The following is a 13,899-nucleotide window of genomic DNA, read 5'->3' as shown; positions in this document are numbered from 1 at the left end:
TTAACTAGCAAATGCACTTTAAATTATATTGTCTAACCAAAGCATATTTTTACTACTTGAATTATAATTTAAAAAACTATAAACATTCTGTCTGACTTGAAAAGACTTTTACTACTGATATAAAAAATTTACAACTCAAAAATAGCTGTCTGACTGAAACAGACTTTCACTACTGAAACAATAATTACAAGAATGCACAAAAAATTAAAAGGCATTAAAATAAGCTGCAACGCTTATTATTTTAATCCAATTTTGCTTATTTTAATACCAAATAGATTAAAATAATAAGAGTTGCAGCTTATTTTAATGCCTTTTAATTTTTTGTGTGTGGAAAAAACGTATCACTACTGGAACTACTATTAACCCAATTTAAATAATTGTCTGACTAAAATATACTTTTACTACTGGAGATAAAATTACAAGAATTTGAGAAAATTTTCAGTCTGGCTAAATTAAACTTTTACTTACTAACATTATAATGTCTGACTAAATCAGACTTCTACTAAAGTAGAAACCGTTAGTCTGACTAAAAAGTGTTTTTACTACTGAAACTAAAATTACCAAAGTTTGAACTCTTCTGTCTGACTAAAACCGATTTCGACCACTAAAATTATATATTTAACTAGCAAATGCACTTTAAATTATATTGTCTAATCAAAGCAGATTTTTACTACTTGAATTATAATTTAAAAAACTATAAACATTCTGTCTGACTTGAAAAGACTTTTACTACTGATATAAAAAATTTACAACTCAAAAATAGCTGTCTGACTGAAACAGACTTTCACTACTGAAACAATAATTACAAGAATGCACAGAAAATTAAAATGCAATAAAATAAGCTGCAACGCTTATTATTTTAATCCAATTTTTGTTTATTTTAATACCAAAATGGATTAAAATAAGCAAAATCGGATTAAAATAATAAGCGTTGCAGCTTATTTTAATGCCTTTTAATTTTCTGTGTGTGGAAACAACGTATCACTACTGGAACTACCATTAACCAAATTTAAATAATTGTCTGACTAAAACATACTTTTACTACTGAAGATACAATTACAAGAATTTGACAAAATTTCCTGTCTGGCTAAATTAAATTTTTACTTACTAAAATTATAATGTCTAACTGAATCAGACTTCTACTAAAGTAGAAACCATTAGTCTGACTAAAAAGGGTTTTTACTACTGAAACTAAAATTACCAAAGTTTGAACTCTTCTGCCTGACTAAAACCGATTTTGACCACTAAAATTATATATTTAACTACCAAATGCACTTTAAACCATTCTGTCTGACCAAAGCAGATTTTTACTACTTGAATTATAATTAAAAAAACTATAAACATTCTGTCTGACTTGAAAAGATTTTTACTACTGATATAAAAAAAATTTACAACTCAAAAAAAGCTCTGTCTGACTGAAACAGACTTTCTCTACTGAAAAAATAATTACAAGAATGTGGAAAAAACGTATCACTACTGGAACTACTATTAAACAAATTTAAATAAAAAGTCTGAAAAAAGACTTTTATCACTGAAAATACAAATATTTAAATTTGTTTATCGTTCTGTCTGCGACTAAAATCGTCTTTTACTTCTATTTAATTTTGGGGGGTTGTTTTTAGAGTTAATGGTAATTTTTTTTTAAATAAGTTAAAATACCTCCTTAATTAGCGGAGAAATTAATTAGACTAATTATAACGAAAATAAATTAAGAAATAAATATGAAAATGCCTAAAGGAAAATTTATACTATTAAGAATATATTCAGAGAAGATTTTGTATAAATGTTCTATCTGAAAATACCTATACATATAAGTGCGAATTTGTTCTCCCCAGGAGCATGTAGAAGGACTCGGGTACACGCACGTCTAAGCGCTTTGAACATATACCCGTGACCTAGATTCGATGAAGGATGATTTATGTGACAAGGTTTCCCCTAGGATCCAAGAGCGGATTATTTGTCACCCTCGAAAAAGAAAAAAAAAAAAAAAATTCCCCAGAAAGGATTATTTATGAAACACTTTTTAGATTTATTCACACATTTACCTGGGCGTTACCTATATGGTCGAATAAATGGGAACTTCTACTTTACGTCTACAAAACACATTCTTCTATATATATATAGAAATATAATATAAAAGTATATAAATAGAAAGATGTGAAAAAATTACAAAAATTATATTGTGAAAAAAAGGAACTTAAAACAAAAATGAAATTTTTCCTGACCACAATGCAAAAAAAAAAAATTTGTTTTCTAGGTGGACGGTAATTATGAAAGTATATTTACATTTAATGAATATGTCTCATGGAATGAAAGAGTGGGGGGGGGGAAGGGAAAGCCAAGTAAACTCGCGCGCGGAATCATTAGTAACGCACTAATGACTGTTAATTTTTGCTAAAAGGGTTCATGTTAAAATCAAAGTCTACTGAATGCATGAACGTAGTTCGTTTAAGCATAATAGTGCACTTAGAATAAATTAACACCTTTTCAAGCAAAGCTTCCTCTACGAATTTTGCTTTCATGGCACGAAAGCTTAAATTTCATTTTGAGTCAAGCGAAATCCAACTTGGATTTTTTTTTCTCGAATAATTATAATATATTGCTATATACAAAAAAAAATACAAAAACTATAAACCAAAACAATTTTAATACTAAAAATACGATTTCAGGGTTACCAGTTTTGCTACACGGAAACAAAATTTCTGCAAATTTTAGAATCCAGTAGTTAAATATATAGTTAGAGAGAGAGAGAAAAATTTACTTTAAAATATTTTAAGCAAGGAAAAAGGATATGGTCCTGTTTAAAGCTGAAATTAATTAAGGGAAGGTATTGAAATGAAGTTTGGTTGATATAGTCAAAGAGGAGGAGAATGATGAATTATGAAATTAATCATTTTGTGGGAGAAGTGAAAGCGTCTTTGTTTACACTTGAAGAAACCAAATGGGAAAGAGAATGCACCATCAGTTTTAGTAAATGAATTTAGTGTTCTGGTTGGAGCCATTAAACCCGTTATACCCGCGTTAGTGATATTCTTTGTATATATATATGTGTATAGTCTGAGATAATTCACTGTGCAGGTACTGCAAGTGTCTACTGGTGTATTTAATTCCCTATCGCAACGGGAGCAGGTTCTGAGATGGTGAGCTAAGCTAGCTAGATTATCCATCATTACTGTAACGAGTATTACGACGCGCGCCACTCCCTAAAGACTGATATACGCGCGCGAGCTTCACAAACGTACCTCCATCCGTAACAGGTGATGTACGAGGCCATTAATAACTAATTATGAGACTCCATTCACATACTGATGTGGATGTGGGCTCTTAGAGACTATATATATATATATATAGATAATAGTCTTCCCTTATCAATTAATTTTGCATTTTTAACTCAAAAAAAAATAGTCTTATTTTGAAAGGATTCATCTTATTTTTACGAATTTCACAAATTGAATACACTGAACAAAAATTTATTTCATTCAAATAATCAAATTTTGAAAAATATAAAAAAAAATTACCGACCTAGAAATCTACGTTACCGACTGATGGCAAAAATATTACAAAATAAAAATTACCGACACCGAAATCTACCTTATCGACTAATGGTAACAAATTTGGAGAAATAAAAATATAAAAAAATTACCGACCTAGAAATCTACGTTACCGACTGATGGCAAAAATGTTACAAAATAAAAATTACCGACACCAAAATCTACCTTATCGACTGATAGTAACAAATTTTGAAAAATAAAAATATAAAAAAATTATCGACGACCTAGAAATCTACGTTACCGACTGATGGCAAAAATGTTACAACATAAAAATTACTGACACCGAAATCTACCTTATCGACTGATGGTAACAAATTTAAAAAAATAAAAATATAAAAAATTACCGACCTAAAAATCTACGTTACCGACTGATGGCAAAAAGATTACAAAATAAAAATTACCGACACCGAAATCTACCTTATCGACTGATGGTAACAAATTTAAAAATATAAAAATTACCAACCTAGAAATCTACGTTACCGACTGATGGCAAAAAGATTACAAAATAGAAATTACCGACACCGAAATCTACCTTATCGAGTAATGGTAACAAATTTAGAGAAATAAAAATATAAAAAAATTGCCGACCTAGAAATCTACGTTACCGACTGATGGCAAAAGTGTTACAAAATAAAAATTACCGACACCGAAATCTACCTTATCGACTGATGGTAACAAATTTTAAGAAATAAAAATATAAAAAAATTACCGACCTAGACATCAACGTTACCGACTGATGGCAAAAATGTTACAAACTAAAAATACATAAAAATTACCGACACAGAACTATACCTTATCGACTGATGGTAACAAATTTTGAGAAATAAAAATATGGAAACTACCGACACAAAAATCTATCTTACCGACTGATGGTAAAACAGTTTTTTTTGTAAAATAAAAATATATAAAAATTGACGATATAGAAATCTACCTTACCGACTGTTAATCTCAAAAAAATTACCGTCAGTCGGTAAGGTACATTTCTGTGTCGGTATTTTTTATATTTTTATCCTGTAAATTTTTTACCATCGGTGGGTAAAATAGATTTCTATGTCGGTATTTTTTATATTTTCATTTAAAAAATTTTTTTAACCATACAAGTTTATAATATTGATTAAATGTTATATGAAGTAGAGAAACTATTCACTTTGTATATGAAGTAAGCAATAGATTTTTCGCTCTCGAGTATTTCGTTTCATTTTTTTATTTTTTTATATTTTTTACAAAGAAACCGTAAACGAGGTTGCTAACGTGGTTTCAAGTCGGTAATTACGGAAGATGCGATTTTTATTTTTCCTGCCACGAAAAAAGCAACGCAGCGAGAAAGAGAGAGAGAGAGAGAAAGAGGAACGACGGCGTCATTTTCCACGAAACGAGAGTGCTTCGCGCTGGTTACTTGCGAATTGAATAGGGAATATTGTACGTGTATATATATATATGTATACATACATAAGGAAGTTGAAAGTGACCAAGCGAGCACGTGAACTAGTAAAATTAAACGAACTGCCAAGCGAATAACGTGGAAATAAAGTGCTCATACACTTTCTGAGTTAATTGAAAAAGAAATTATTTATCGTAATGGCCAAACTCAAAGAGAGGGAGAATAAAAAATCCCTCAATTCTAAAGAATATTACAAGATTTTCCGTGAAAATTCTACTTTCAGCCTTCTAACACACTTTTATTTATATATATATATATATATATATATATATATATATATATATATACATAAAGCTCTCATCTTTTAAAGCCTGCCAAGATTTTCCTCCAATGATAAAAAGCTTTTTCCATTTTTTTTTCTCACTAATCAAATTTCCTTTTATCAATAACACCGCGAATTTAATTAAATAATTTTTCCAATAATATTTTCAAACAAAAAAAAAATAATTAAATATTTACAGTGAAAAATAATTTAAGTCCATTAAAAAAAATTAACTCAAATAAAAATTCAAATGATTCAAGAAAATATTTATTTGATAATAGTAAAATAATCGATTATTATTTGAATTAAATAAATATTTTTTCTCAGTATAGAAAAATCATATTTTGTTGGAAATTAATTTTGAATTTAAATTTAAACGAGAATTTTTATTTCTTCAAATTATTCATGCTCCAGTTTTTTTTTTTTTAATTTCGAAAATTATGTTTTCATATATTATTATATATAGGTTTGCAGATTTTTAATTAATAATTTTCAACGATATTCGCCCTTTGAAGTCAAACTATATGTGTATATGTTTATTAATAATTTAATGTGTTTGAAAGTTAAGTTAACTGTGACTAATCTCTGATGGTGTTAAAGGATCAAAATCTTACCGGAGTAATTTTGCGCAGGAAATGTTAGAGAGAGAGAGAGAGTGAGTGGATATTTTTAGAAGCAAAACTTTAATGTGGATTTAGATTTGCGCTAACTTGGGTAAATCGCACAAAGTTATACGTAAATTCTCAAGCGACGCGACGGTCCCGTTGCGGTTTAACTGCATCACAGCTTGGGAAACAACTTTAGTTGATGTTGAGTAGATTTGCAAATGATTCAATTCGTATACATTCGAAATTGAGTTAAAGCTCACCAAATTTAATTAAATATATATGTATCAAAAAAAAATTGTTTAATTTAATCAATTACTTATTTAATTAATAATATAATTTGTATTTTAATAAAAATTAACTTTCTATTAAAATAATTTAATTATATTAATTAAATTCTAATTAATTTATTATTTATTTTTTAATTTATTAAAAATAACAGTTAATTTATTCTCTATTTATCTTTCACTAAATTATTAAAGTTAAATAGCAATAAATTCACTGTATTTCTAGAGATAAAATTGAAAAATAATTTTTATCTTGTTTTTTTGCTTCTAGTTTCCGATTTTAATTATAACAAAAAAAAAATCCATTTTTAGAAAAATTGAACTACTTGTTTATATATTATGATACGGGGGGGAGGGGTGATATTTTCATATATATAGGAAAGTCAAATTAGTGTAAATAATTGATGATTCTAAAAATGCATTTACGCCACCGGGCGCATATTTTTGAACTCGAGGCGAAACAAGCTGTGCTTTGTCGGTTCGTAATTAACAACACTTTTAATGAATTTGTTCCGGCAAATTACGCAGCTATATACCACAAATTTCCACCTGTCTCTCGAGTTAAATTTCGAAAAAAAAATTTACACTCAGAGATATTTTTTCCACTATTATAAATCAAAAAAATAAAAAAAAAAACGCTAACTAAAGCAAATCCTTATTAACAAAATAATTCCATTAAACTACTATTTTACTGTTTGTAAAGTGATTTTATTTTCCTCTCCTCAAAAATTGCAATAAAAACAATATAAAATAATTTTTTATTCTTTTCAACCTCAAGTTTAATTTTCTAATTTAATTTCATAAAAGTAATTTAATTTAAAAATGCGAATGTTTTCGCGACAAGAATGTAAAATAAATAAAAAAATCTTCAAATTCACGAGAGCGAAGTGCTATAGTTAAAATGCAATTTTCTTTTTTAATTGGTGTGTATGTGTGTCGAAAGCATCTCGCAATAATTAATTTTAGCAAATTAATATAGGAAAAAAATTGTCAATGTGACGAAAACGACGACGAGCGATAGAAAAATGTAAAATAAACTTCTTTTTTTTTTTATTGTACTCACCCTGAAACTCCTTCCGGGCTGAGCTGACGGACGTGACGATATTTGCCACATGACCAAGCACCGTGGCGAAGAGAAGCAATCCAAACAGAAGTTGAGCTATCACAAACAGGTATTCTCCTTTGCTTCTTGGTCTGAAAAATTACAAAATCTTTCACAATTTTTTATATGAATTTAAAACAAAAAAAAAATTCCCCCAAGTACCAAAATTGAAAGATACTATATAATAGTAATTAAAATGTATTGTTAATCATTAAAAGTGATTTTTTTTTCTTTAAATGACTCACCTTGGAAGATCGCCAATTGTTGTAAGTGCTAATGTACACCAATAGTAACTCTGCAGGTACTGGTCGACAACATCCGTCGATTTTGACTCCTTATAAACCCAATTTTTGCTCCCGAAACCGTTGTTCTTATAAATAATATGATAGAGGCACCCATTCCAGTGAAATATCACCAGTAAGTAATGTATCAAGGATGTCGATCGAAACAAATTCGGATAATTTGTATGTCTTTCGGTTCTATCCATAAACGCCCAAAACCTACAAATTTTTAAGTCCAATTTTTAGTTTTTAATAAAAAAAAAATTCCTTTTTTAAAAAAATAATTAACAATTTACATTCAATAAGTTTTTTTAGTAATAAAAATAAATTATGAAGAAATGGATCTAAAAACACTGTAAAAAATTATTATCCAAATATATAATTTTTAGTTTAAAATTAATAATTAAAAAAAAAAAACAAAATTATATCAACATTTGTAAAATTGACATAATTAATAAGGTTATGTTCATACATTAAATATATGCAAATAAAGATTTTTTACAGATGAAGTAAATAAATTATAGGTTATGTTTACCGAAATTTTTTTCCTTTTATTTAAATACAAAATAAAAATCATTTTTTTATTTTCAATGATCATATGTCTTTGTGTATGTATTTTTTACTTCAAAACATAACCTAAAATTTGTTACCTTCACCTTTCTTCAGAGAGCGTATCACAATTTCTAATTATATTAATATAATAAACAAATAAATTTTCACAAAATTTTTAAACTTACCGATAAATTTTAACGAGTCTAAAACTTCGGAGTATACTGTTAAATCCTATAGATAAGTATAAAGAGTCGAGAGGCAACAGGCACAGGCAGTCTATGTAAAATGTGGTACTGTTCATATAATGGGTTCTTAATTTAGTGGCGTCGGTTTGTAATACACCGTCCTCAAGATAACCCGTACGAAAGTGAAAGGCTATGTCCACCAAATAGAGAAAATCCGACAAATAATCCAGACAAAACCACACAACCAAAGTTTCACCTGTTAAATTTAGAAAATAAATAAATTCACAAACTCTTCTTGTTCTTCTTTAAAAAGAAAAGACATTTAATCAGGGATGGGTAAGTAATTCGAACATTTCGAGTTACGCGTAACTTCTCAACCCTGTATTTAATCGAAAGTCGATATAATAAATCGATAACTCGAATGAGGTGCAATCTGATTGGCCGTGGTAAAGTGGCGCGCTTATTTCAAAAAAATTTAAATTTAATTTAATATAAAATTACGAATATAATAGAAGAAAAAATATTAAATATTAATAAAACGAAAGCAATTTACTTTTTAATAATATTTTTAAAATAATTTTAATTTAATTTTAATTATTTATGTTTTTATTAAATATTTATATTATTATTTTCTAAATTATATTTTAATTATTATTTTTAGTATTATTATATTGTTAAATTTTAATTATTTATCATTTTTATTATAATTTTTATAATATTGTTATTATTCTGTTAATGTATTTTGTTTTTAAAATAATATAAGAAAAAAAAACTGATGAATTAAAAAATTTCAAATTATTAATTAAAAATAGCGGAATATTAAAATATTTAATTTTAAAAAATATATTATATATTCAAATTTACGTGACTTGCAGTAGTGAAAAAATGTATGAAAATAAAATATATGTTGCAAAATAATAAACAGCTGGAGGCAGGAATATATAAAGGAGAGAGAGAGAGAAACCACAAACATGACGACACAGTATTTCACTGCATTATTTGCTTGTTCTATAAATTTGAAATCCACTCGCCTTAACGATCACAACTACATGTATGTGTCTGTGTGTATGTGATGCTGAACTAATATTGATATTTCGCACGAGGCTCAAAATATGTTTCATCAAAGGTAAAAGCGCCCGAGGTGATCTTGAAAGAGATGTACTTATATCGTAAGCCACAAATTTAAGATTATAATTACACGGAAAAAAAGAAAAAGTAACTTTTACTACTTTAAAAGTAAAATTGGACCTGTCCGAAGTTTCTGCGCATCTCTGGCAACTTTTACTCCAAAAATAGTAAAATTTACTTCAGAAATAGTAAAAATTACTACGGAAACAGTAAACTTTACTACAGAAATAGTCAATTTTACTATTTTTCGAGTAAAAGTTGCCAGAGATGCGCAGAAACTTCGGACAGGTCCAATTTTACTTTTAAAGTAGTAAAAGTTACTTTATTCGTTTTTCCATTTTTCTCCGTGTATATAAAATTCATAATTCTACAATTCATCTTTCAAAAGAAAATATTAATATTTAAAATAATTAGAAAAATGAATTATTAAATAATTAAAGAGTTATAAAAATAATTTTTCTAAAATTAATTTTTATAAAAATAATTAATTTTTTCTAAATCAGAAAAAATTATTTATATTTATTTTAAGTAAAATTTTTTTGGAATAAAAACTAATTGCATTTGTTTCAGAATAATTATACAATGCACAATTAATAATTCAACTATATAATAATAATAATGCAAATGTCATTGCATTTGGACTAATTAATTCTGGTCAAATTTCTTGATTTTGTGTGCGTATTAAAATTAAATGAATATTTTTTCGACAATATTATATTTATGAAACAGAATTAATTTAATTAGTCCATTATAACGTGAAACAATGATTATTATTGTTATCTCTATTTTAGAAATTATGCTCATATAATTTTACAAAATTATATCTAATTACAAAAATTATATTTAATGAAAATTTTAAAATTATTAATAAAGACAAAAAAGAAATTTAGTAATTATTTTACATCTACATTTAAATTCAATAAAAGTATTTTTTATTTAATTTTTCTTTCACTAGAAAAACGAAATCCAATGATGAAAATTTTCTCAAGTTCCCTTTTTTTTACATATACTCTTTTCTTTGGCAAGCTTTAAAAACTAAACTCATTTTAAAAGTCATTCTAAGAATATTATGTCTCTCCCATTACCTTATACGATTTGAATCTTTTTCACTAAAAAGTTTAACAAGAAAACCCTTTCAAGTTACCTTTGCTTAATAAAATCATTAAAAGTGAATGAAAGAAATAAAATAATTAACGTCAATTTAGTCCTTCTTTTTTTTTTTTAATCGTAGAGAAAATTTAATTGGAAATTTAAAAAAAAAAAAAAAAAAAATTAGAAAATTTTTTTTTGAAGAAAAAGTGTAGCAAATTAAAATGAAAAAAAAAAATTTGAAATAAAGGAGAAATGAACCAATTGTATTTCGGGACTAGTATAGACCCTTTTGAATGGTTTGTGAATTCATTGTGTATGGTCTCTTGATCTCAATCGTGGTACGTGACAAAGATACGCAAGGGACTTACCATTGATCTCTTGGAAGGCGAACCTATAGATGATGACCCAGAAATTGTAGAGGAAGGCAAGTGATACCACCATCGACCAATAGTAGCAGAGACGTCCCGCAGGATCAAAGACAAAGGACCAATTCGGTGCTCCTGTGCGGAAACCCTTCGTTCCAGGTTGTCCCGGAAATCCCCTGCTACCTCTTTGCTGCTGTTGTTGATGAGCCGTGTATCTTCTAAAACATTCAATTTTTTCAATATTCATTCTTTTTCTTAATAATTAAAAAAAAATTTTACCGACATAGAAATCTAGCTTATCGACTGATGGTAAAATTTCTTAGAATTACCATCAGTCGGCAAGGTAGATTTCTGTGTCGGTAATTTTTTTTATATTTTTATTTCCACTTCGGATTAGAAATTAATAAAATTAAAAACATTCAGTGAATGTAGAATTTAAAAAAAAATTAAAACTGTAAAAAAAAGAGACTTACGTTTCGGTGCCATTGCAACTACTGCTGCTATTGAGATGATTAACCGATGCCGGTGTATGAAGATGTGATGTGTCACGTGACGATGCAAGTGCAACGGCATTTGAAAGCTTGAACCTGCCCCTGAGATGATCCTTTCGTCTTGCTCTTCTACTGAGATCGAGTTCACTTGCTCCTCGATTCACGTAAGCGCCTTGAAGTGAGTCTCGAGATGAGCTGAAGTATCGCTGCGACACAGAGTCTACCTGCACCAAGGGCAGTCTATCGGTTTAGCGAGGCGCACTTGCCTTCTCACACAAATGTCAAAAACCAATGCCAGTTCATGTTACAAAGAATTTAAGGCACTGTTATTTATTTTTTATATTACAACTACAAAATGCACATTTTTTTTCACAACGCAATTTTTCAAAAAAAAAAATTTTGAATAATTAAAAATTGCATTAAGATAAAGGATACAAAGAAATAAATTTCAAAAGATTGTCTTTTTGGTAATTTTCATTAAAAATGCAAATTTAAAAAAAAAAATATAAAATAAAATAATTACCATTAAAATACTTTTAAAGTTTAAATTGCTTTTCTTTTAAAGATTAAAAACTACGGAGTTGGACTAATTTTTGTTTTTTTAATTATTTACGTTTATTTCCCGTTTGTGCGAAAATTGCAATTTTTAATCTTTTCTAATAACTAAAAAGCAAGTGCGTCTCGGTTTCTATACATAAAAGCTAAAGAATTATTTACTAATTAAAGCAATGTAAAATGTTAATTTAAAAAAAAAAAAATTTTTACAGCTACTTTAAACATTTATATACTGAAAAAAAATTTATTTTCATCAAATAAATATTTATTTGGACCGAATAATTTTTATTTGAATCAATAATTTTTGTATTTAAAAGTAAATAACTTTTTAATAACTCAAATATAATTATTATTTAATTAAAAAATATATATTTATTTGACAATAATTATTAACAGATTTTGAGTTAATTAAATTTTTTTTCAGTGCACTGATAAAAGGGTTTGATATTGACAACCAAACGTTTGGTTGGTATTTAATCAAACAAATTTTTTTTTTGTTGAATCAACAAAATTTTGGTTGTTCCAATCAAACTGTAGTTAGGACAACAAAAATCCTTTTTTTCTAATTTTGGTTGTGTGAAACAAATTAAAATTAAAATTTTGTTGATTCAACAAAAAAAATTTGGTTGCTTAAATACCAACCAAACGTTTGGTTGTCAATACCAAACCCATTTTTTAGTGTGTAATTTTTTATTGTTAATTCAAGGCAATTTTTTCCAAAAAAAATACTGTGATAAAAATTAATAATTATATTGTCAATTTCTATAATTGAAATTGCAATTACTAATTAAGAAAAGTATTTAAACTTTAATAAATAACAAGTAAATGGGAATAGCAATTTGTGATTCGATCTACAATTGTTTCAACCAAGAATTCAATATTTAATTCAAGTTAAGTAGATTATATAGATGTCTGTTTAGACGCAAACCTAATTTAATTATCGAAGAGAAAGAAAGCGTCCTTTTGAATTTATTTCTTTTCATTTTATGTTCCTATCTAAAATAAAAAAAAAAAAAAAAAAGACTTCTTTCTTGAGTCTCTTTTGTTACTAATACCCCACTCAAATTTTCTCGAAAGTAAATTGTTACTCTAACTATACATAGTCTTGACTAAAATACAATCGTTTATTACACAGTGGGAAAATCTCAAATTCTTCGTTTACGTAAATGAAAATTGTTTCTCCCATTTGCTTAATTGCATTTAAAGCCAAAATAGAATTAATGATTATGTAAATTAAGTACATAAAATATATATAAACCAGATTTTAATTTATTTCGTTTAAAACAATTAATCTGTATTTAAAAACAAAATAATCCAGAATTAATTAATTTTCATTTAAAAAAAAAACAAATTATTCTATTTTTATATCCTTTTTATATCCTTATTATTCTATTTTTATTATTTCTATTTTTAATTAATTCTTATTTATTAAAATTTCCAAAGAATAATACTTTATAAAAATGCCTTTCTATATATGGGAATTTGCATGAATTTGAACAATAAAATGCAACTCAACTGAAATCTACTGGATGGTTATCTTATCAGCGTTTTGTTCGTTAACGACTTTGAGATTAGATAGAATAATTGTCCTTTAAATTATAGTGCTCTAGATTTATTTTAATTGGTATAACATGTTTCCTTGGGTGTCGATTAAATTTTTTTCCACAAATCTTTGGCTAGTAAAACACAATTTTGCTGATAAAATCAAATCTTTTTGTTTTATTTTCTCATCTTTTAAATGAAAAAAAAATTGCCTTGAATTATTTTCTAATTATATCAAAGACAAAGCTTTTTGCTTTATAAAAATTTTTTTAAAAAGCAAATTATAGAATTAAGTATAAGAATTTCAAAAACTATTCAAAATTAAAGAAAATGGATTTTGAAAAAAAAAAAAATTGATCAAATTTTATTTTAATAATTTTTTAATATATGGTCTCTTTTTCTTTTGGAGAATAAAAAATTTCTTTGAAAACAAACGTTAATTTACTAGCGTTCGTTTCAG

General features: G+C 26.7%; 1 protein-coding gene across 4 annotated transcripts in view; it reads right to left on the bottom strand.

Annotated features, from left to right (window-relative positions):
• LOC127280118 (cyclic nucleotide-gated cation channel alpha-3) overlaps positions 1-13,899 on the bottom strand; it is a 110,925-nt gene that overhangs the window by 58,329 nt on the left and 38,697 nt on the right. For 3 of the 4 annotated variants that reach the window (XM_051302948.1, XM_051302951.1, XM_051302949.1), the window contains exons 4-8: positions 11,325-11,566; positions 10,855-11,069; positions 8,267-8,522; positions 7,494-7,748; positions 7,210-7,340 (exon numbers count right to left, since the gene is read on the bottom strand). In XM_051302948.1, the coding sequence (XP_051158905.1) occupies positions 7,210-7,340; positions 7,494-7,748; positions 8,267-8,522; positions 10,855-11,069; positions 11,325-11,566 (1,099 nt within the window). The remainder of the gene's footprint in view (positions 1-7,209; positions 7,341-7,493; positions 7,749-8,266; positions 8,523-10,854; positions 11,070-11,324; positions 11,567-13,899) is intronic. The other variant, XM_051302952.1, reaches the window with a different exon arrangement.

This window comes from Leptopilina boulardi, unplaced genomic scaffold (assembly GCF_019393585.1).
Source record: "Leptopilina boulardi isolate dan_hultmark-lab unplaced genomic scaffold, ZJU_Lbou_2.1 LbouV2_229, whole genome shotgun sequence".
In the NCBI taxonomy this organism is placed as follows: domain Eukaryota; kingdom Metazoa; phylum Arthropoda; class Insecta; order Hymenoptera; family Figitidae; genus Leptopilina; species Leptopilina boulardi.
The sequence above is the reverse complement of the archived record's forward strand: the minus strand, read 5'-3'. Positions and strand labels throughout refer to the sequence as shown.